Here is a 23,533-nt window from a genome sequence, read left to right as displayed (position 1 = left end):
ACCAATTGAAACAACTCTTAGGGAAGGACCGGGAAATTTTTCAAAAGTATAATTTCAAACATCTAACTGACCTGGTAGTTATATATATATAGCTTAAGTCCCTGACGTGACGGCAGAATTTCAAAAACTCGCGGCAATCGCCCGATCGGGTAGTCAGGTGGTCCACCTGGCGCCCTCTACCCAGGTAACTGGAACCATTCTACATATTCCTCAGATCTTCCCTGCCGCCATAACGGTGACATCGTTAGAATTTCTTTCGCAGCCTGTGTTTTTTTCGTTATTTGGTGAAGTACACTTTGGCTTTGGCTTTAGCCGCTTTTTGGATTTTCTTTGGATTATTCTTAGACCTTTTAGATACTGATTGGTTTGAACCTCTGCTTGTTTTTGGATCTCTCTTGATTTTTCAACATGTCTGACTCTTCATCGAGTGTAAGAATGTGTGTGAGGGGATGTAAGACTAGACTTCCTAAAGCCTCATTGGATCCCCATCAAATATGTGTAAAATGTAGAGGTAAGAGTTGTGAATTGAATGATAGATGTGAGGAATGTTTTGGTCTGTCTGAAAGAGAATGGTTAGACTACAACAGGTATGTGAGAAACTTGAAAGAGACCCCCAGAAGAGCCAAGAGTTCTATATCTCACTCTTCAAGGGACAGTCAAGGGTTAGATATTTCATTGCCTCATTCTAACAACCCAATTGACCCCTTCCGCAGTAGCGGTAATTTCTAACTCCCTTCTAATACAGGTAATAAAGAACCAACTCTTCAGGATATGATGGCGCCATTCAAACCCTCACAACGGGTAGAATCCCTTGCAGAAGACAGGGAAAAATTATGGTCCCGATTTTAGAGATCTAAAAGTGAAAAAGTTAGTGCAAGTGCAGTGGAGGTGCGGCCACGGTCCTGTTGCGCTCCTAGTCCTGGACCTCTTCCAAGCTCACCAACCCCTGTGAGAAGGAATGTCGAAAGACGAAGGGTTTAGGCGAGAGGCTTTAGTTACCGAAAATTCGTCCCCGAGCGTACCTGTTGATGCTTCCCAGGGCGCTCACCCTCTTTGACATAGAAAAGGCGAGTTAATTCGTGTTCTTTCGTCTTGGACGATGCAGTCCCCAGATGGGGCTGGCGTCTTAAATCAGAATCGAGACCTTTGAAGAGAAAACTTCCCGATGTTGAAGGCGTCATAGAGATACAAGTCAAGCTCCAGGGTGTAGCCACTGGAGCAGTCCGAGCGTTTTCCTTCCAACTCCAAGGCAGCTCACCCGCCAAGAATAGAGCGTAAACTGGCAGGTTCGATAATCTCCACGCCCTGACAGCAAAAGGTGGACGTCTACCCTCTGTACATGCCTCCCCTTCCCTTGGATTGGTATTCGTCCCCAGAACACACTCCACAATCCTTACGGGACGTTGAAAAGTCGACAGAGAAAGTTGTGTCTTCCCGGTCTGTCCCCAGCAGCAGGGACCTCCACAATTACAATTAATTAAAGACATGCAGAAACTCTCGTCCTTAGTTCAAGTCTTGCAGCCTGCAGGAAAGAAGGATACTGTTCTTCCGATTGCTGGGCCATCCGAAGTTAATCGGGACAGATGTCGCACGGGCGGCCAGTTCTCAAGTGACTTAAAGGATCGAAGCAGTTCAGCGAACGCAGAAAGAAGATTGGTCCTGCTCAAAAGTTACTATCGCTGTCGTCAACCTGAGGGAAGCTTTTTGACAGATGTCGCATCAGGCGCCAGTTCTCAAGTGACCTCAAAGGTTTGGCGGGATAGTGAACGCCAGAAAGCTGGGCGCCAGGGCGTAAAAGTTGAACAACAAGGCGCCAAGCGTCATTTGGCTGGACGAAAGATGTTGATCTTCAGGAAGACAGGGAGTCAGGACGCCAGGCGTCAGGACACCAGGGCGTCACAGGGAGTTCGCGCCAGGACTCCAAGCGTCATGAAACTGGACGCCAAGAAGTTAATTTCTTAGAGGAGAGACTCCAACACTCACAATGTCTGCAGACTGGTCAACAGGACGCCGGCGTCAAGAGGTTGGACGCCAGGACGTCAGACGTCATGAGACTGAATATCAAGAGGCTAGTCATGTAGAAGGTGAACTCCAAGGCGCTAGGCGTCAAGAGATTGGGCTACATGACGCCAGGCGTCAAGAATTTGACGCCTTCTGACGTGCGCCATGATACTGTACCACGGGAAGTTAATCTTTTGGAAGATAACACACAAGACATCAGGCCTCAAGAAACTGTACGTCAATATACTCTAACAGGGACGCCAGGGCCAAAACGTCAAGATGGCATACATGAAACTGAATTCCATTATACAAGGGAGGACTTTCCGACCGTTAACAGAACAACAGTTGGATGGCGTGGAAGACGATCTTCTCTCACTGACAATCCGATGGGATGACATATCGGACGAGGAAGAGCAAAAGACCAACGTCCCTCTTCGGACTTAAAGAAATTATGAAAGTTTTCACGGAACTTTTCCTGATAACTTCCAGCCTCTCCTCGTTCTCCTCCATCGGAATTCACTTTAAGAAAGACGCCTTCAACGAACTTCTTTATGAAAATGGTTTATGTCTCGCTCATCCAAAACGGGCTTTAAAATTGATGGAAGAGTGGATGAATACTAAGAGAGATCTGGGCCGGACGGTATTCTCCCTTCTTTCCCCAGCCAAGCTAGCTTCTAGATCTAGCGTGTGGTATCAAAACTGGAGAATCTCTTGGCATAGGGAGTTCCTCTTCTTCCCAGGGGGATTTCTCGAGACTAGTAGAGGCTTCCCCGCACAGCTATGATGAAGTCAAAGGTGTTTTGGTCCGCTTCTGAAATGGACCATCTTCTCAAAGGAATCTTTAGGGCCTTTGAGGTTTTAATTTTTGACTGGACCCTGGGAGCCTTGGGTAAGAAGATGGAAGCCAGCAAGAATGCAGACACAGAGGACCTGGTGCACATAATGGCTTGCATGGATAAGGCTCTCAGAGATGGTGCCAACTGAGCTGGGGGCGCTTTTTCTGCAGGGATCTTAAAGAAAAGGGGCACATCTTTGCTCTTTTCTGTCTGCTGGAGTAACCACTACTCAAAAATCAGAACTCCTTTATGCTCCTCGTTCTGTTCACCTGTTTCTCAAGAGCTAGTAAAAGAAGTCACAGCGGCCTTATCACAAAAAGCTACGCGCCCAGGACTTGATTCTGAAAATCAGCTAAAAAGTAATGCCAACGAGCTTGGTCGCACGAAAAGAATAGGGGAAGCTCTTGTCTCTCAGCCCTTTCGTTTCAAATCCCTCAGTAGAGGGAACTCAAGATCTGCTGGGAGAAGATCAACGAAAAGAGGTTACAGACAAGGAAGACACAGAGTCTGATGGGAGTCTCCTTCAGACAGCGGTAGGAGCCAGACTGAACAATTTCTGGCAAGTGTGGAAAGGAGAGGATCGGATCCTTGGTCCATCCAGTTGATCAAAGAGGGTTACAAGATCCCTTTCTCAGGAAACCCCCTCTGGCATCAAGACCGATAGACCTTTCGCCAAATACAAGAAGAAAACGGGGAGGCTCTGCAACAACAAATTTCTCTTCTGTTGCAAAAGAAAGCCATAGAAAGAGTTCAAGACGTGGATTCCCAGGATTTTACAATCGCATTCCTGGTTCCCAAGAACTCGGGGGATGGAGACCAGTGTTGGGCGTGAGTGCTCTCAACGTTTTTATTCAAAAGACAAAGTTCACAATGGAGACTACGAAGTCTGTCCTAGCAGGTCAGACAGAACGACTGGATGGTATCATTGGATCTGCAGGATGCTTATTTCCACATCCCTATCCACCCAAGCTCCAAGAAATATCTGAGATTAGTCCACGAGGAAGAAGTGTTCCAATTTCGGAGCTCTGTGTTTGGCCTAAGCACCGCTCCTCAAGTTTTCCTTCGAGATTGATGAACAATGTAGCAGGAATGTTGCACACGAGAGGCATCAGAATCTCCTTATACTTAGACGACTGGCTTCTCAGAGCCCCTTCCCACACACGCTGCCTGAAGGATCTTCAGACCGACAGTCCAGTTATCAGAAGAACTGGGCCTACTTATAAACAAGAAAAAATCACAACTGATCCCATCCCAAGAGATTCTATACCTTGGGATGAGGATTCAGAGTCAGACACCGGCTTTTCCGTCGTTGTCAAGAATGGAACAAGCCTTAGAAAAGATTCAGAGCTTCTTAGGAGGAAGACTTGCTCCAGTGAGGAATGGATGAGTCTGCTAGGGACCCATTCCTCTCTAGAGCAGTTTGTCTCCTTGGGGAGACTGAATCTTAGCCCGTTACAGTTCCATCTCAATGGAACTGGGACAAGGGAAAAGAATTTGAGACGGAGTGTATCCCCATCTCGAGTCCCGTGAGACAATATCTAAAATGGTGGAACGACCCCATCAAGCTACAAGAGGGCCTTTCCTAAAACAGAGGAACCCAGACCTAGTGTTGTTCTCCGGCGCATCGGACTCAGGATGGGGAGCGACTCTGGGAATCAACGAAGTTTCAGGCTCTTGGACCAAACAGCAAGAGTCTTGGCATATCAATCAGAAGGAACTAACAGCGATCCTTCTAGGCTCTCAAAGAATACGAACAGGTAGTAAAGAACAAAGTGGTGCAGGTCAACTCCGACAACACAACAGCGCTGGCCTACATCAGCAAACAAGGGGGCACTCACTCCAAATCTCTATACGAGACAACAAGAAAGCTTCTTCTCTGGGCGAAGGCAAAGAATGTGAGACTACTAACCCGCTTTATTCAAGGGCAGAAAAAATGTAAGAGCAGACATGCTGAGCAGGAAGAATCAAGTCCTGTCCACAGAATGGATGCTACATCAGACGCTCTGCAAGAGCATGTGGCTGATTTGGGGGCTTACCGTGCATAGATCTTTTGCCACAGCATGGACGAAAAAGGATAAGAAACTATTGTTCCCCGTTCGGATCCAGAGGCTGCTTACATAGACGCTGTTTTCATGGACTGGTCAAACTTGGACGTTCCTGCATTCCCACCTTTCAAAATTATCCACAAAGTAATACAGGTGGTTGGGTCGCACGAGGGTACCAGAATGACTCTAGTCGCTCCCTACTGGCCAACAAGAGATTGGTTCTACAGGGAGGTACTGGAATGGATAGTAGACACTCCAGAGAACTTCCGCTAAGAGTAGATCTACTCAAACAACCCCACTTGGAAAGGTATCACCAAAACCTCCAAGCGCTACACATGACTGCCTTCAGACTATCGTTCAAGCAAGAGCTAGAGGCTTTTGAAGGAGGTACAAGCGACGTCACAAGAGCAAGGAGGTCTTCCACCATTAAGGTATACCAATCCAAGTGGGAAATTTTTAGAGGATGGTGTAGAAACAACTCTGTATCCTCTGCCAGTACCTCTGTGACTCAGGTAGCAGACTTCCTTCTTTCATCTTAGGAATAACCTGTAAATTTTCAACTTCAACCATTAAAGGTTATAGAAGTATGTTAGCATCGGTCTTTAGACACAGAAACTTAGACCTTTCTAACAATAAGGACCTCCAAGACCTTCTCAGATCCTTGATACATCTAAGGAGAGGTACAAGAATCACCGGCTTGGAACCTAGATGTGGTCCTAAGGTTCCTCATGAGTGATAGATTAGAACCTTTACAAAAGGCATCCTTAAAGATCTCACTATGAAAATCGCTTTTTAGTCAGTTTAGCTACTGCAAAAACGAGTAAGTGAAATTCATGCCTTTAACAAAGCTATAGGTTTTAGACAAGGCAAAGCAGTTTGCTCACTTAGACTAGATTTTCTGGCAAAAAATGAACGTCCATCTCAACCTTGGCCCAAAGCATTGAGATTCCTAACCTGACGGATGTCACAGGTGAGGAAATAGAAAGAACTCTGTGTCCAGTAAGAGCTCTAAAATATTATCTAGAAAAAGACAAAAAAGATTTACGGGGATTCAGAAGGGCTTTGGTGCTCTGTCAAAACCCTCTGTACAAATGTCTAAGAATGCTTGTCCTTTTTTATCAGACAATTAATAAAAGATGCTCATGTGGGATGTAGGGAATCAGAACACAATATTCTAAAAAGTTAAAGCACACGAGGTCAGAGCGGTAGCAACCTCTGTGGCTTTAAACAAAAATAGTCCCTCCAGAGTATCTTGGATACGACCTTCTGGAGGACAAGTCTGTTTTGCCTCACATTACCTTAAACAAGTTCAGACTGTTTATGAAGACTGTTACACGCTGGGTCCTTTGTAGCTGCAAATTCAGTAGTGAGAAAAATAGCTACCCCTACAGTCCCATAACCCAATACCCTTTTTCTTTTATCCCTTGAAACTAAGATGTTGTTTTGGTTGTTTGAAGTCTGGGCGCAGTCTTCCGCAATCATTAGCAGACGTTTTTTAAATAATATCATTTACTTCAGTTCTCTTAGTCAGGTGGTCATTTGTTCCTTGTAGCGCCCGGAATAAGGGTATTAAAAGGAGGTCTAGTCACATAGAGGTTATACACGGTTGACAGCCCTAGAGATTTTTCAGCCCCTGGGTGGATCGCTGGATCTCTTAAGGAATGCAGACATAATGAGGCAGGAAAACAATGAAGTCAGCTTCCTTAACAGGTAGGAACCTTTAGTTGGTTTTGCAAAGTTTTAGTATTTCAATTCCAACGATGTTGGCTGTCTCTGACCCTCCACCAAAGGTGTCAATCAGCTATATATATAACTACCAGGTCAGTTAGATGTTTGAAAATGTTATTTTCATAATAAAATAAATTTTTGAACATACTTACCTGGTAGTTATATATAATTAAATTCCTCCCTCCTCCTCTAGAGACTAGGGGCATGGAAGATCTGAGGAATATGTAGAATGGTTCCAGTTACCTGGGTAGAGGCGCACAGGTGGACCACCTGACTACCCGATCGGGGTTGCCGCGAGTTTTTGAAATTCTGCCGTCACGTCAGGGACTTAAGCTATATATATAAACTACCAGGTAAGTATGTTCAAAAATTTATTTTATTATGAAAATAACATTTTTCTGTGATTCCAGGTCAGTGGCTCAGAAGAATGGAGGAACTATGCAAATCTTCTTGATTTACCCTACAGAATGATATTTGCTGTAGCAACTCAAAATGCATTGTTCCTTTATGATACACAGCAGCCTGTTCCATTTGCCAAAATTTCAAATATGCACTACACACGTCTGAGTGATGTTGCATGGTGAGTACAGTTGTATGTTGTCACAAGATTATTCCCATGGAGTTGCAGTTGCCTGTATTGATGCAACATTAAAATTGTAAATGTGCAGATGTGGTTCACTTCCATATTGTATTGTTGGACTTAGTTTTATTAATGAATGGGTATGTTACTTTAATATACTATTGATTTAAGTAATTGTATCATTACAGGTCTTCAGATGGGCGCATTTTGGTTTTGTCTTCAACAGATGGCTACTGTTCCCTGGTTTCATTCAGTGATGAAGAACTAGGGGTACCATACAAAAAGACTGAAGATAAATCTCATGAAAATCATAAAAATGTAGATGTGGAAATGGGATCTGTAGATTCACCATTGGATAAGAAAAAGGTCCCAAGTTCCCATGGAACACCAGCCAGTAAAAATAACTCCCCAAAGCCAGCTCCAGTAAAGAAATTGACTGTCAGGTAATATATTTCATAAAGATTCTTCATAAAAGAGTAATTAACTTTTTAATTCTGTTATGGAAAAAGGCCTGTAAATAAAAAAAAATTAACTTTGTTCATGATACTTACCTGCCAGATATATATATAGCTGTATTCTCCGAAGGTCCGACAGAATTTCAAATTTTAGCGGCACACGCAGTGGCCGGTCAGGTGGTTATACCCATTCCCGCGCTGGGAGGCGGGTATCAGAACCATTCCCATTTTCTATTCAGATTTTCTCTGTCGCGGACTGTCAACACCTGTTGTCAGTTCCTCCGCCTTTTGATTTCGGAAATTTGTTGTCACTTAAGTATTTTGGTTGTTTTTTGGTATTCGACTGGATCTGTGACTTGGCATCGCTCTTTTGTGGACCGTTTTTGATTTTGCTTTTGACTTTTCTTATAATTAAGATGTCTTACCTCTAGCTATCGAGTCTGTAGCTTGGGTGAATGTAAGGTGAGGCTGTCGAAGACTTTGATAGTTCCTCACTCTTTATGTATATATGTAAGGGTGTTCAATGCTCTATGATAATCGGTAATGAATGTGTGGGATTGTCTGAGGGTGAGTGGAAGAAATATGAAGCCTATATGCTTAAATTGGGCGTGATAGGCTGAGGAAATCTTCCTCCTAGAGTGCATCCTTAGTTGGACAGTCAGGGTTTTCTCCTACTAGTAACCCTGTAATAATTTTATTACTAACCCTGTAGTTTGTTGCTGCAGAAGGTAATTCCCTGGCTCGTGTGGAGTCAATGCGTGCTCTTGAAACTAAAGTGAATGCTATTCAAACGCATAGTGTTAGTGCTAGTGCCCTAGTGTTGTGGAGGGGGCGTCAGATCGGCCTATAATGCCTCTAGGCCTGGACCTCTGTCGAACTCCCAGGACCAGGGAGGGGGCATGTCGAAAGCCGCATGAGGGTTCGGGGGCTTCCCACCGATCTGGCGTCCCTTCAGCAGGTCCTGATGACGCTGCAGGCTGCCAGGGATCGTGGCTTAGGCACGCATCCTGAAGGATTGCTTCGTCCTCCGACACGTCCTCCCGCCTTGGGGTTGGAGCTCTCGGTTGGACTCTCGCCCTCTTAAGAGAAGCCTGAGGAGAGGACGCTTCACGTCCTCTTCCTCTAGACGCGTTTGTACTCTTCCCCGAAAGTTGCGTGGATATTCCTCCGCAGAAGAGAATAAAGTGTTTTTGAATGATCACTCTACCCCCCCTGTCGGCTAAGGCAAGGGCTGAGCTTCTTCCCTGTGGAAGGAAGTATACGTCTCTCGCCCCTTTCCTTCTCTCAGGTTCAGCCCTTCTCCGAGAAGGCTTCTCCAAACTGTAAGATTTTGTTGGGTTTGCAACAACAGCTGGATGCTCTCATGAACCTTTCAAGATTCGTATCTGCCTGTTAAGAGGTACAGACTTTCACCTTCGTCTCCCGCTCGGGAACGATACAGAGCGTCTGTCGTCTAGAGAGTGTTTAGTGGCTTCCTATTCGTCTTCCCGAGTTGAGGTGTTGGCCTTTCTCTTGTCTCGCGCCAGGAGCGTCTTGCTCTTCGCATAAACTTCTCACGCTTCACGCGCTCCTCACCTTGGCGCCGGGCGCGCGCTTAGCCAGACGCCAGCAGCGCCACGCTGTGACTCTCTTCTAGTACTTGCCACGGGCCTCTCGGCGTCACGCCATGGCGCTCCGCACTCGCTTTCGCGTATAGCTTCAAGTCTTGTGTTGACACCGCTCCAGTTGTTCATCATCGTCGCACAACTACCGCTTCAACATCTGATGTCCTTCTTAATTTAGCCAGTACTTGCTTGGCAGTACATATACTAATTGGAACGATACAGAGAAGATTAGCATGGCTCTTGCGCAAGGATGACACGCTAATCGTGAAGCGTTCCACATTTTTATATGTTTACTATACGTACTCTAGTTGACACACTTCTTCGTTCGCTGGAGTTCCCGCTTACGTGTCGGCCGAATCGGAACTACTTTCACCACTCACTCAAGACCCACCAGCTGCGGAAGAACATCCTCTTTCGTCACAGCCTTTGTATGAAGAGAAACTTCTTTCGTCTTCTTCTTCCTCTGATTATCAGACTCTGGCTTTTTCTTAAGGATCTGTTTCCTGAGACTTTTCAACCCGTCTCCTCTCTCTCCACCTTCGCAGTTGTCTTTGTCTTAAGGGGGAGCGTTTGACGAAAAATCGGAAATAAAATTTTCTGGGATATTTTATATATGGCATCATACATATCCTGACTATCTTCTCAGAAAAGTTTTATTTAAAAGTTCGCCACAGTTAGAAGTTATAAACAAAACAGTAACCTATCATAGTCAAATTACATTTTTTCATATTGTAATGATATTGTCAGTATATCGGTGGTAATTTCCTTTTAGCTATGAAATAATAATCTAATGCGCTCTATGGCAACCCTGTGGACATAGTGCGATCATCGAAAGACAGGAATGCCGCAGGGCAGTCAGTGGCAGTCAGTCAGTAGCAGCTCAGAGCTTGACTAAGTAAAAACGTCATGGCCAACCTCAGCGTGTTTTGACACTCGCTTCATTTAGCTTCATTTAGCGAAGTTATATTACTTTGCAGGTCTATTTTTTGGCTTTTCATTATGTCATAAAAACATCAAACTGTGTAACGGCAAGCAAATAAATACAGAGAAAGCAAAAATATCGTTTTTCTCAAAACTAAAGTTATCGACATTCAAACTGCATCTCCTTCATAACGCTTGCACCGATCTCAGATACAAAAAGTAAACGAAGCTAAATGTTTGCATAACAAAGGGGCTTCCATGGAAGCAACACGAGACCCGCACCACGAGAGAGAGTTTTTTCCGAAGGAATGTCACTTCCAAGAGAGGTAGCAAGTGACTCCCTTCATCTCCAGACTCCTTTGCAACCAGGCTTCATTTGCACAAGCCTGGAAAGAGTGAGGGGCAGACGTTTGGTCCCTCCTACTGTTAGAGAGGTTACTTGATTCCCTTCCTGTCTCCTCTTTTGTTTTTTTTTTCCCAACTGCCTTCCTGTCAAACAGAAAATTGTTTGACCTGCTCTAACAGATGTTGAACGGAGAGCAGTGGAACAGATCTTGGACTCGGTGTTCCCGGGATTTTATTACAGATTGTTTCTAGTCCCGAAACTTTCAGTAGGCTGGAGACCCGTCTTGGGCGTCAACAGGTCGAACAACTTGTCCGGAAGGAAAGTTCAAGATGGAGACCTCGCAGCCAATACTAGGAGCCCTTCATCCCGGGATTGGATGGTATCTGGATCTCAAGATACTTATCTTCTCGCCCCAATTCATCCACGTTCGGTGAAGTATCTCAGGTTGTCTTGGGGACTAGACGTACCCAGTTCAGGGCTCTCTGCTTTGGACTCTGCACAGCGCCATACCATGCGTTGAAAACACCGCTTCTCGTCCGATCAGCGAAGTTAAGCAACGTTGGGTCTGGTCAGTACTTCTGGATGGTTGACCGCCTGGGAACACCAGATGCTGTTAGCGTCACATTTTGCTCGAGGGTGTTTACCACGTCTCATGAAAACGTTGCGATGCAGTTGCATCTGTCGCACGTCAGGATCTCACTCTACTTGACGACTGGTTGATTCGAAGCGTCGCCGGCTTAAGGTATCTGGAGGACCTTCAGTTGACTCTGCAACTCGTGAAGTCCCTGGGACTTCTGGTCTGTGGAGAAGTCGCAGCTGATCCCCTCACTGTCCATTGTGTCTGGGAATTCAGATCTATTCAGCGGCTTTTATAGCGTCTCCGTCATGCAAGAACGGCAACTTCTATGTCACGAAAAGTTTCGGCCTTCTTGGAAAAGGAAACATGCTAGGTGAAGGAAGGAATGAGTCTGCTGGGGACCATTTCCTCGCTGGAGAAGTTTGTTTTCTGGGGAGTCTGCATCTCAGGCCTCTTCAGTTCTTTTTGTTGGAGAACTGACAAAGCAAGGAAGACTTGAAAGAGGAATTGAGAATTCTTCCTTATATAAAGAGGATCTGTGGTGGTGGCTCGATCCAACGGAATTGCAGAAAGGGATCTCCCTCAAGCTTCTGAACCCCAACCTAGTGTTGTTTTTCCGGGTCGTCAACAGGTTGGGGGCAACACTAGAGGGAGAGGAAGTGTTAGGAACCTGGAGAGAGGAACAGGTGTCCTGGCACATCGACTTCAAAGATTTGGCGGCTATCTTTTTAGCTCGCCAATTCTTGAGGTCCAAGTTTGCAATCGTGTAGTTCTAGCAAACTCGGACAATACTGCTTGTTCCCTGTTCAGCCTTGCAAGAGAGATTATTCTTTGAGCCTATGCTCGCAACATTTCGATTCTCACAAGTTTTGTTGCAGGGGTCGAAAATGTTCGAGCAGACCTGCTCTGTTGGCGCCATCAACTCCTGCCGGAAGGAATGGACCCTTCATCAGGAGGTTTGCCAAGATTTTTGGAAATTTTGGGTCGCCATCTTGTGGATATTTTCACGACCTCAAGAACAGCGAGGCTCCCTCTATAAAGCTCATCTGTACTCGACCCTGGGGCAGTTGCGATAGTTGCTCTTCCTGGGATTGGACGGGAATAGATGTTTACGCCTTTTTCCCCGTTCTAAATTCTGGGAGAAGTCATACGCAAGTTCGCGGCCTCACAAGGGCGAGGATGACTCTCATCCCCACGTTTTGGCCTTGAACCACTGGTTCTCGGAGTTTCTCTTCTGGTTGGTAGGCGTTCGAGGACCCTTCCCTATGAGAGCAGACCTGCTCATACAAACCCACTTCACGAGATATCTTTGAATCTCCCCGCTCTGAACCTGACTGCTTTCAGACTATCGAAACTTGGTCAAAGCGAAGGGTTTTTTTCTGGCCAGGTGGCACGGGCCATCGCTAGAGCCAGAAGTTCTTCATCTAAAGGATATATCTAGCGGTGAGCAACCTTCAAAGGTTGGTGTAGAAAGAAGGGCTTTTCCTCTTCCTCTATCACTGTGAGCCAGGTTGCGGATTTTCTCCTTTACTTAAGAGAAAAACTCGATATAGCAGTTCCGACTATCAAGTGTTATCGGAGCATGCTTTGATTGTATTCAGACACAGAGGATTAGCTTTGTCTGACAATAAGGACCTCCACGATCTTACGAGCTCTTTCAAGACGTCCAAGGTTCCTCAGCTGATTTCCCCTGCTTGGAACTTGGACGTAATGCTCAAGTTTTTGATGTTTAGTCCTTTTGAGCCTCTCCACTCTGCATCTCTTAAGGATGTTACTGAAACGGCATTCCTCGCGCGAAGAGAGTGAGAGAAGTTCGAGGCCGTCATGTGGGCTTCAAGGAACACAATGCTGTCTATTCTTTAAGCCCTAAGTTCTTGGCTAAGAATGATAGGTCTTCTAACCCTTGGCCTAGACACTTTGAAATTAAAGGTTTAGCAGACCTTATTGGACAGGAACCTGAGGGAGTTCTATGTCCAGTTAGAGCTCTCAAGTACTACCTTAAAAGAACACAGGACACTCGTGGTCCATTGGATGTTTTATGGTGTTCTGTGAGGCAACCAGTTAAACCTATGTCAAAGAATGCACTGGCATTCTTCATTAGGACGTCATTAAGGACGCACACTCTAGCCTGTGACGACTCCAACTTCAAGTTGTTGAGAGTTAACGCTCACGAGGTGAGGGCAGTTGCTACCTCCATGGCGTTCAAGAAAAATATGGTACTCAGTGACATTTTAGTGCCACATTTTGGAGAAGTCAATTCGGTGTTTGCCTCACACTCTTGGCAAGATGTTTAGGTAGCATAATGAAAATTGCTTTCGCTGGGACCATACATTGCTGCTTCAGCAACCTTGGGGACAGGGGGTAATTCTGATCCTATCCCCTTTTTAATTGTGTTTTTGTAGGTTGTTGGGTCGACTACTGAGAGCAGTCTTCCCAATCCTTTGCAAACTAACGCTTTAGGTGTTAGTTAGGTGGTTAGTAATGCTCTTTGTCCTCTTTGTATAGGCTGTGATCTAGTCACATTGTGGTCACGCCCCGTTGACAGATCATCTAGAAGTCGCCAGCTATATAGGTCACTACCTCGCTGGGGTCTCTAGTAAAGCAGAAGCAGACTAGAGTGACAGTAACCACTCAGTCAGCTACGCTATCAGATAAGGAACCAAAATAATTTTACAATAATTGGTTTTTTCCTAATTCTTGGCTGTCTCTACCCCCTCCAAAGGTGGTATTCAGCTATATATATCTGGCAGGTAAGTCTCATGAACAAAATGATATTTTAATGATAAAATAAAGTTTGGTCATACTTACCTGGCAGATATATATTTATATTGCCCTCCCTCCTCCCCTCAGGAGACAGTGGCGTTAGAAAATCTGAATAGAAAATGGAATGGTTCTGATACCCGCCCCAGCGGCGGGAATGGGTACTAACCACCTGACCGGCCACTGCGTGTGCCGCGAAATTTGAAATTCTGTCGGACCTTCGGAGAATACAGCTATATATATATCTGCCAGGTAAGTATGAACAAACTTTATTTTATCATTAAAATATCATTTCCATAGAAATGAGCTTGATATTATTAAACAAAAATTAGGCAAGTGGAGTTTTTAAAAGTAATCCACTTTGAATCAAAGAAATAAAAAAAAAAAAAATTTTTTTAAATATTTTCATTTGAAGCCAATACTTAACCTTTGTGTTTCACAAAGTCATCCCAAACATTTCAGCCCCTAATTATAAGAAAGAATGCGGTTACCAGGTCTCATTATTGCTTATTTCTTGAAAGTCAAGAAATAAGCAAGATAGGGAGGTGGGAACACAAATTATAAGCATTGGATTTGTATGAAAAGATATAATTAACCTTTACTCATAATTAACTACATTTGTAATTTTCAAAATGTCTCAGACACCTAAGTCTTTAACAACAACAACAAAAAAGAAAGATTGGCAGTAGTCTTGTGATGCTGTGCATCACTTACTGGATTCTCAAGGTTTTGTTTATTGATTTTCTAGGATTGATTAAATCATTTTAGAATATTTCATCATCGTGAATGTTAGGTCAGCTTTTCCCTTTATGCGGGTTGACAAATAAAATGGGTTCTTTTCACTCCTCTCTCCTGTGCTCTTTCTGCCTGAATTACCATCAGTTCTAGGTCTTCATATCTATTTCTCAATGATTTCCTGGGTGTTTGTCTTGGTGCTTCCTTATCTAACGCTTTTCTGACCAGCTGTTCCTCATCCCTTCTCGTCATATGTCCAAACCATGTCAGTTTTCGAAGTTATAGTTTTTTTTGTTTTTTCATAATTTTGATACCACATTTTCCTCCAATTCTTAATTTGTAATACAATCTTATTACTGTGCTCCAGCCTGAAATCTTGACTTTCTATGGTCACACCTTTTTAATGCCCATTTTCCTTGTCAGTGCCCATGTTTATACTTCATAGGGTGACAGGCCTTATGGATCCACTGTAATTTTTGCTCTCACTATTGATGGGATATTTTTATATTTACCAGTAACATAGCGATCTCCTTCATTTTATCTATGCTGCTGCTATTCTTTTAATGCTCTGTCTTTTATAAAATTCATTTTGTGTCTCAAAAGTTTGTTAATCCATGTATATTTTGTATGCTGAACGCCTTTGGTAACATCTGTTTCACAGTATAGAATTCACTCTGCACGTTTATCCAAAACAGCATGCTACAATAAAGTGCTGTACAGATATTCAGCCTCAAAATGGCATAACAACCAGCTTTATACCATGAAAAATAAATTAACAGTGAGCAATGAAAGAAAACCATTGTTACGTCCATATAACGTGTGTACACTGCCATAGATGAATTTCAGGACCTTCCAAGGGTTCATAACAAAGTTAATAACCTGATCTCACCGAAGTCCTTAAGCCACTAACTGGTCCTAAGTCCATTTCTTTTGTTATTTTATCTGTGCATATTATTAAGTGATAAATACTGTACTTTTAATTATACATTGCCTCTTATCATATTACTTTATATTCCTCTTAAGCTAATTGTCTTGTTATTCATCCTTTGTCCTCAGTTATTTTTCATGTTTGTGGAAATAGCAAGTTGTACTGCAGTCATTTAGTATTAATATGATTTTTAATTTTTATATCAGTGTATCATATGTTATCATGCTTTTCAGTGGTAAGACTGGTAAGAGAGTCTCATTGACAACGTTGTCTAGTAGCAGCCTAAAGACCAGTGAAACTTCACAATCAAGTACACCCAAGGAGCAAAATGTAGATATACAGGTATAGTTTATTTGAAATTTTTGCATGTTTGTGCAGTTTCATATGCCATATTGATAAATTTGGTGAAGCTGTCAAGTTAATCAAAATTGGCTTTGAGGTATTTTATACATACATTAATGAAATGTAATTTATTTTTCTGTGGAATTAACTTTTTGAACACTTAGTTTATGGCAAAAGTCTTTTATCTTCACAGCTCATTTTTCTTGGCATTAACAGCTTAATAAATGTTTGTTTGTAAGTGGAATGAAACCCCATAAGAACAAGTATTACAGGGTTTCAGTCCACTTACAAACATTAACTAGGGTGTAACCATCAGTGGTCTTGGCACTAAAATCCTATCACTTTACAACTGCCTTCAGGTTTCTCAGTTCCTTCTCAAGACACACTCAAAAAAAGAAGAATTGGGCTTGCAATCTGCAGATCCTGTGGCCTCTTAATCCTCTAGAATGGAGAGGTAAACAAAAATATGCCCCTGCTTCGCTGCATAAGCAAATGAATGGAGCTTACATAAGCTTTTGGAGAGTTGGCCTGATGATTTGTCTATCACTAGTGAGAAAAGAGATCACTTTTACACTTGTTTGTTATACTAAACCACCTTTTGAAGGCTTACCTATGATATACATACTGAATCCTGCTTGTATGCTCATCCTTCAGCATCAAACATAAGAGCACTATTTTGGAGAATGCTTTTATATAGCCAGACACTATTAGGCAAAGTAGTGGCTTTGCCCCTCAGCATGCTTAATCTGTAAGCATGCTGACTGCTTTTTGCCTAGTTTGAGCACTACCAGTTCTGCAGTTTCCAAAGACAGCAGTTATAGGGTGCATTTGTACTCTCATCTCTCATTCAGTAAAGAAATGTTTTGAGGATGACAGCACTTTGGGAATTAGTGAGCACTACCATTCCCCAGGATCTCTCTGTTGCTTACTCTTTACTATCTTGCAAAGCCAGTTCTTACAAGAATATCTCTCAACTGCCTTGCTCCTGGGAGCATTTATTGAGATTCCCCTCACAGGTTATCTAAATGCTCTTCAGACAATGGACGAATGTGGTCTGCTCGTGTCTAGACATCTTGTAGCTCCATAAGTTTCAACATTATCTCATCTCCTTGCTGCTTTCAGTCCTTACCACTGTAATAAGAGTTATTAACTAAGTGTGCTGTTTCACAAATGGAAGAAAGTGAGGTTTTTCAACTTTATCTGTCTGAAAGATCTGCCCTTTGGAATATGAGTACTCATTGTTAGGGTGTGTTAAATCTGCCCCTCATGTGCATGAGGCCAAGCAGGTATTGTGTTTGCCGTGCACTGTCTGCATTTAGTGCAGTACCCGTACCATTGCTCACTTATACCCTCCACCTACATTTGCCTCAACCAATGCACTCTTTTCACCTTGACGAAAGCCTAGAACTATTTCTGCTTACTTGGGAGGGCTTTGAGCCTTAAGTTTGATTTTCAACTTGTCATCTATTCCCCTTGGTCTTTTCTCACCCAGATGTCCAACTTCTTCAACCATGTCTTGCTTCAATTTTGACTCGGTTAGGAACACATCCTTCAGTCTGGATCTTGATGTGGTCTGATTTTAAACTGCTCAATATTGTAATAATAGAGATTTCTGTTATCATGTCATAATTTGAATATATGTATACAGTATTCATAATTTGAATATACATGACTTAATTAGTGTAATGAATTTTTTTTCCATAAAGCATTAATAAATCAGATTAGTTTGATTAAACTATCATTGGTGCTACTGTTTTGGAATATTGGTTTCAGTTATTGAAATCCATATGTACCATTATTAGTTGCTGCAACATAATGTTTAACTGCATTATTTTTTCTTCCTGCACAGGAACCAAGCATGGATGTTGAGATGAAGATTCCAGACAAATCAACTACTTCTCCAGCAAAGACCCCTACAGGGTCATCAAAGGGTCCTCATCGCATAAGTTTATCCACATTTTCTAGTCCAAAAGATAAAAAGAAAAGTTCAGGTAAAGATTCTCCCGAAAAAGTAGAAACACCCATTACTGCAGAAGTAGAGAATCAAAGTCCTCCTAAGGCAGCTAAAGACAGCCTCTCACAAGCAGGAACCCAGAGAACCCCAAGGAGAATACCACTAACCACAGTATCCAGTCCTAAGGGCAAAGCCACAGGTGATGACAAATCACCAGTAAAGGCAACACAGAAAACTCCGAGGCGGATACCTTTGACAACAGTCTCAAGTCCAAAGAATGACAGGGTTGCAGAGGTAAAATTAGATGAGGAGGTAACTAAGAGATTTGAGGGCGATAATGAGAGTCCTGTAAAATCCACAAGAAACCTCTCTCCTGTGAAAACACCAACAAGCATGGCCAAAACTCCACGTCGAGTTTCACTAATTACTCTTTCTAGCCCCAAGGGAAAAAAGAAGTTAGTCAGTGATTCTAGATGATAGGTGGGCTTCAATTCATTTTCCCAATCGCAGTTGTATCATTTGGTGGCTGACAGACATTTCCATGAAATGTGCTCTTAGAAATGCCTATTTGTTTTAGGGTCTTCATAATGGCTCCTGAATATATACTGTATTTTCTTTTATTAAGTTATTATGATTCTTTAAAGGAGGTAAACCACAGATGAAAGGCTTTTAGCTTTTCAAAGTTGTCTTGTGAACCTTAGCATTTTTGTTTATATCTTGGTCTTTCCTGTTTCCATACTTACTGTATATTACAATGAGGAGTTGTCACTTTCGGGAGTTTGGAATGTAAAACGGCTTTAATCATGTATTGCCTGTATATATTAAAGGTGGCTTTTAGCTCTAGGATTTACATAAGGTTGTCTCAATGATTCAGGGTTGATATTCAAAATACTGATACCCTTGAAAATACATGCAGCAAAGAACACTCGATTCTTGCCCTTATGTAAGTGTCATAGGTGTCTTGCTTAGGGATGCCAAGTGAGGAAAATCATTACACAAAGTAGAGGTGCAAGCTGAATCAGACTAAATGTTTTAGTGTACAGTAGATAAAGAATTTACTAGTAGTAAATAGCAGTAGGAAAACTTACCTCAGGAATGTTCCAGACAATTTCTGTTCATCACACAAATTTAGTTGCAGGAAATAAGTGTTCATCAAGTATTTACCTGGTGGTTCAATCTGTGATACAAATTTTGTTGACTTAATGTCTGCTTCATGGAAGATCAAGGATGCTTAGACTATATAAATATTTTTGTAGAAAATAATGTATAAGGTAAGCTAGATTTTTATCTTTTAGATTTATCCCATATATGAACATAGAGGTTCTTGATAGCACTCCTGTGCAATGAAGCATTTTAAAAGGATCTATATTGCATGTAATTGTAAGAATAATAGATTTTTCCCCTTTTAAACTAAGGAAGTTATTTACCAATTATTAATTCAGATTACCATCTATGGTGTCTGCCAAAAATCTAGGTTTGGCGTTACTTCCTCACACATAATTATAATACAGATATTTCTTTGTAGTAAAGTCTTTGTATTCTTTTATTCTGTGATGATTTTTTTTTTTTCAAATGAAAGTTTAACGTTCTAACTAAGATTTAATATTACCACTTCTGGATGTTCAGATTTTTCATAATATAAGTTTGAGTGAACTTCAGCGTTTCTGTTGTATACTTGTTGTAATGAAATACGCTCACTATTTATTCCTAAAAGAGCACCAAATTAAAATAGTATTATCCAGTCTTGGAATTTCTTACACACTTGACTTGGGTATCTAATGAACATCCCACATAACCCATTGCCAGAATGCTGAACAAGACTTGCAATAAAACATGTTATATGTAATTTTCCTGTACAGTATAATCAACAACAAATATCAATTATTGGACACAAACCCTGTAAAAAAATTTTGTTAGAATCTCTAACATTTTTACTTAAAACAATTATTACATTTTTTAAGGAGCTGTAATTTATTGAAGAAAAGCTAATGTATTGACTGAGAACAAACCCTTGGAGCCAACCTGCAGAGAGTTAAGAATCTTAACCTAGTGGTCTGGTTAAACTATCTGGCTTAAGCTTCATAAAGCCAAAAAAGAAATATGCCATTGGAAGTTTTGAACAATGTATTCTGTAGCCTTCAGGTGTTCTCATGTTTTATGGATGTTGCTTTAGTCAGTTCTAGAGTCACTCAGGTTTATTATAAACTAGAGCATTTTGTAAAAATGTTTATTATATTAGCTCAGGAAAATGCATTCACAGGAATTAAAACAGGCTGAGACTTGAAGAAAAACCCTAAGATAAATTTTGGCAAAATGGTTGGCATGTACGTATAGGTACCTGTTCAAAATGAATTGAGGCTCCCTTGAGATAAATGATTTTTAAAATTACAAGAGAAATGATTTTGAATTTATAGGACACAGAAACACTGTCATCTATAGAATTGTAGAAATTGATAAAACTATCCTTCAAATACCTACTTGAAACCAGGAATTGGTGATTTGGCATGTAGCTTCTTGTATTGAAGTTGATAAGAGTTATATCAGGGAAAGGTTTCCCCTCAGAACCTGCACTTGTCCCTACAGGAATACAAACCTTTGTCTTTTAAATGGAGTATATTTTTCTCGCGTAGCTAAATGATTGAATGAATATAGTTAAAAGGATAGCCATATGGTGGTGCTAGTGAATGAGTGAGGGAACCCCAAATTTCTCACATCCAGTTGTCACTTTTTCAACTGGACAGTGTGAGGTTATGTGTGTGTTTCTCCTCTCTTCCTGTGTTGGGCGAATGTAGCTGAGGTAACATTTCTATGTTTTCTGTTTTTCTGTTTGTTTTTTATTTGTACTTTGCTTTTTTGTATTGTTTCAGTTGCTGTGTTTTTCTCTTGTAGAGAATAAATTAGTAACGTAAATGTGAGATTCTTGGATGGCTCTTTAACCTTGGCAGGCAACTCTTCCAGGAGAACACTCTGAAATCAAACCAGCGGGTAGAAGGGATCCTTTAGCCTTGGTAGGCAACCCTTCTAAGAGATGGTTACTCTGAACACAGACCTTGTTCTCCAACCTTGGACAGTGACACAGCCATTGTATCGTGGCCTTCCATGGTCTTGGGTTTGAATACCCTTGCCTGAGGGTACAATCAGGCATTTATCTTTTTTTTTTCACCCCCCACTTTTCTGTATTTTCGAAAAGTGTGTAGGACAGGATGATGGGAGAGCAAAAGTTGCCTGGTGGATTATGAGGAAATTACCTTCATCCTCACCTAATCTTTTCCTTCTTGGTGTTTTATAATTTATAAATCCAACCTGACTGTCCTCCTCCAGTTGTGGCAAACGTGACAGACTCATATTTGTCTTACAAGATGTGCTGGCCTCACCTTGTTGACCAGTTGCTTCTGGCACTTTTTTTTTCAGTGACATACAGTCATGGTTATATATACAGTTGAAGCTAAGCAATCAGCTGAGGATGTCCCTCTCCCCGGTACTTGTCATCCTGAATCTATTACAAAATTTGCTTTTCGCTCTATGGATGTTGAGAAAAATTTGGATAATCTTGATAGCTGGGGTGGAGAAGAACCTAATGGTTTTGTCCCTTTGTTTTTTAAAAAAGTCTCTAAATGTGTTGTCTCCTGAGATTAGTAGATTTTATAGATTTTATGTCGACGTAGTATCTTTGCGGATGAGTGAGAGCTTAGTAATACAGTGGCTGTTCCAAACAGTGACATATCAGCAGACTGCAGTAACTACAGGCCAATTTCTGTTCTCTGTGTGCTCTCCAAACTTGTTGATGAACTTATTTTTTAAGCCCCTATATAGTTATGTGGTATCTTAGGGATTGTTAGCTGATAGTAAATATGCATATACAGTAGAAAGCAGTTTTAGGTAACGGCAATGCTCTTTTAGACTTGACATGCCTTTGGCGAGAGAACCTTGAAAAGAGTTTTGAGTGCAGAGTAATTCAAGTAGATTTTAGAGCTGCTTTCTATTTAGTAAATCATAAGGCATTTATTTATAAAACTTCAGAGTCTTGTAGTGGGTGGATATGTTTTAGGATTACTTCAAGATTTCCTTACAGGCAGGTAGCAGCAAGTTGCTGCTGATGGGATCTTTAGTGAAGCAAGACCTATTTCTGGAGCTCCACAGGGTAGTGTTCTTGGTTCACTATTATTTTTGATGTATAAAAGCGATATGGTTGTTTGCCTGGAAAACAAAATTGTTCAGTATGCCGATGATGCATGCTTGGACCGGATCAGTGAATGGCGTAGTCAGTGGGGTATGAGGCTAAACTCCAGTAAAACAAAAACTTGATTAGCAAATCTCGTACAGATTTTCCACCCCATCCTCCCCTTCAGGTAAATAGGACTTTGCTGAATGAGTCTGAAGCTTAAACTATTCTAGGTGTGACTTTTGACTCGCATCTTACTTTTGAGAAACATCTAATGATAATTCAGCAAATGCTGCACGAAAGTTAGGTATTGTTTGTAAGGCTGCATATATTTATAACAGTAACAAAATCAATGCGACCTGTTTAAGGTCTTTTGTGCCTCCTTTATTAGAATACTGTTCTCTGGTGTGGATGCCATCTTCTGCCAGAGATTTATCTCTCTTTAGATAGAGTGGTTCATGGTGGTAGGTTTCTATTTCCTAATATTAGTAGTTATGATTTGGATGATTGGCAGATGGTCTCTTTGTCACTTTTTCATAAGTTGTATTTTAATAGAGACCTTTCACATTCACACTTGATCCCTGATCCCTTTTTCCTGCTGAGAGCAACCAGATTCTCTGAACAGCAGCACCAATATGCAGTAGTAAATGTGACTAGCTGTCGAACTTCTTGGTTCCAGAGGTCCTTTATTCCTCACACCATTGGACTGGAACAGTCTCCCTGAGGATATCTTGTAACGGGAACTTCAAAAGTTCAGGCGAATATGCAATGCATTACTACCGTAATGCTATTCTTCTTGCATTTTAATACATTTTCATTCATTTATTAATTTATTTTTTTCTTCTTTTTAATAAGTGAAATCTTTCTGTATTTTCCTTTACCTTCTCTTACTTCCCAATGAGCACCATATTCTATGGAAGCTTAAATTTTAAGCCAATGGCCCCCATGGGCTTGTTCCATATGAATAGGGTTCATCTTCTGAATAATAATAATGGTGGCTTCATGTTTCCTCCATCTGTAAGCCCACGTAAGTTTTGTTCTCTGTCAAAGTAAGGTCTAGTTCCATTCTTCTCCATGTGAAGAACATGTGATGAGGCCTGTAGACCTTTCTTGGACCTTTCCTCCACCATCTATCTCCTTAATGCCTTCCAAGATTGCTTTTCTTGAGCTGTGGTAAGATATTTCCACAATAGTGTCTTCCCACTCTGGTAATAGTGATGAATTGTTGAAGCCTCACAAGATTTCATGCTATAAGCATCTTAAGAAAATTAGCCTAAACCATGTTTCAGGTAGCCCATCCTTTTCCCCCTTTCTAGATAGTTTGGCGACGAACAATTAGTCCTGTTTCCCAAATATTTTGTGGTGGTAGTTCCTGTTGATGATTTATCCGTGGAGCCTGCAGTTCTGGCTACTACCTGTAAGCAAGAACATGGGCATGAAGTGGTCCTTCCTGCAGGCCTTCCTCTGGACAAGTTTACTTAAGTAGTGCTTTCTTCTATGAGTTATGTTCAGTGGACAGCAAGAGCGCATCATGAGAAGAGGAAAAGGAGATGGTCTGG

General features: G+C 41.8%; 1 protein-coding gene, 1 non-coding gene and 1 pseudogene across 3 annotated transcripts in view; all 3 read left to right on the top strand.

The window, feature by feature from the left end:
* Positions 1-19,555, top strand: part of Caf1-105 (chromatin assembly factor 1, p105 subunit) — a 31,966-nt gene extending 12,411 nt beyond the window's left edge. For both annotated transcript variants that reach the window (XM_067119734.1, XM_067119735.1), the window contains exons 9-12: positions 7,021-7,190; positions 7,379-7,633; positions 15,750-15,858; positions 17,708-19,555. In XM_067119734.1, the coding sequence (XP_066975835.1) occupies positions 7,021-7,190; positions 7,379-7,633; positions 15,750-15,858; positions 17,708-18,289 (1,116 nt within the window). In that variant the 3' untranslated portion in view covers positions 18,290-19,555. The remainder of the gene's footprint in view (positions 1-7,020; positions 7,191-7,378; positions 7,634-15,749; positions 15,859-17,707) is intronic.
* Positions 9,431-9,533, top strand: LOC136847899 (U6 spliceosomal RNA). The gene has a single exon (XR_010855881.1). It is a non-coding gene; the product is annotated as a U6 spliceosomal RNA (small nuclear RNA).
* On the top strand, positions 11,013-11,135 carry LOC136847901 (5S ribosomal RNA; annotated as a pseudogene).
* Positions 19,556-23,533: the final 3,978 nt, after the last annotated feature.

Source organism: Macrobrachium rosenbergii, chromosome 17 (genome assembly GCF_040412425.1).
Source record: "Macrobrachium rosenbergii isolate ZJJX-2024 chromosome 17, ASM4041242v1, whole genome shotgun sequence".
Lineage (NCBI taxonomy): Eukaryota > Metazoa > Arthropoda > Malacostraca > Decapoda > Palaemonidae > Macrobrachium > Macrobrachium rosenbergii.
Note: the sequence above shows the minus strand (reverse complement) of the source record. Positions and strands in the feature narration are given on the sequence as shown.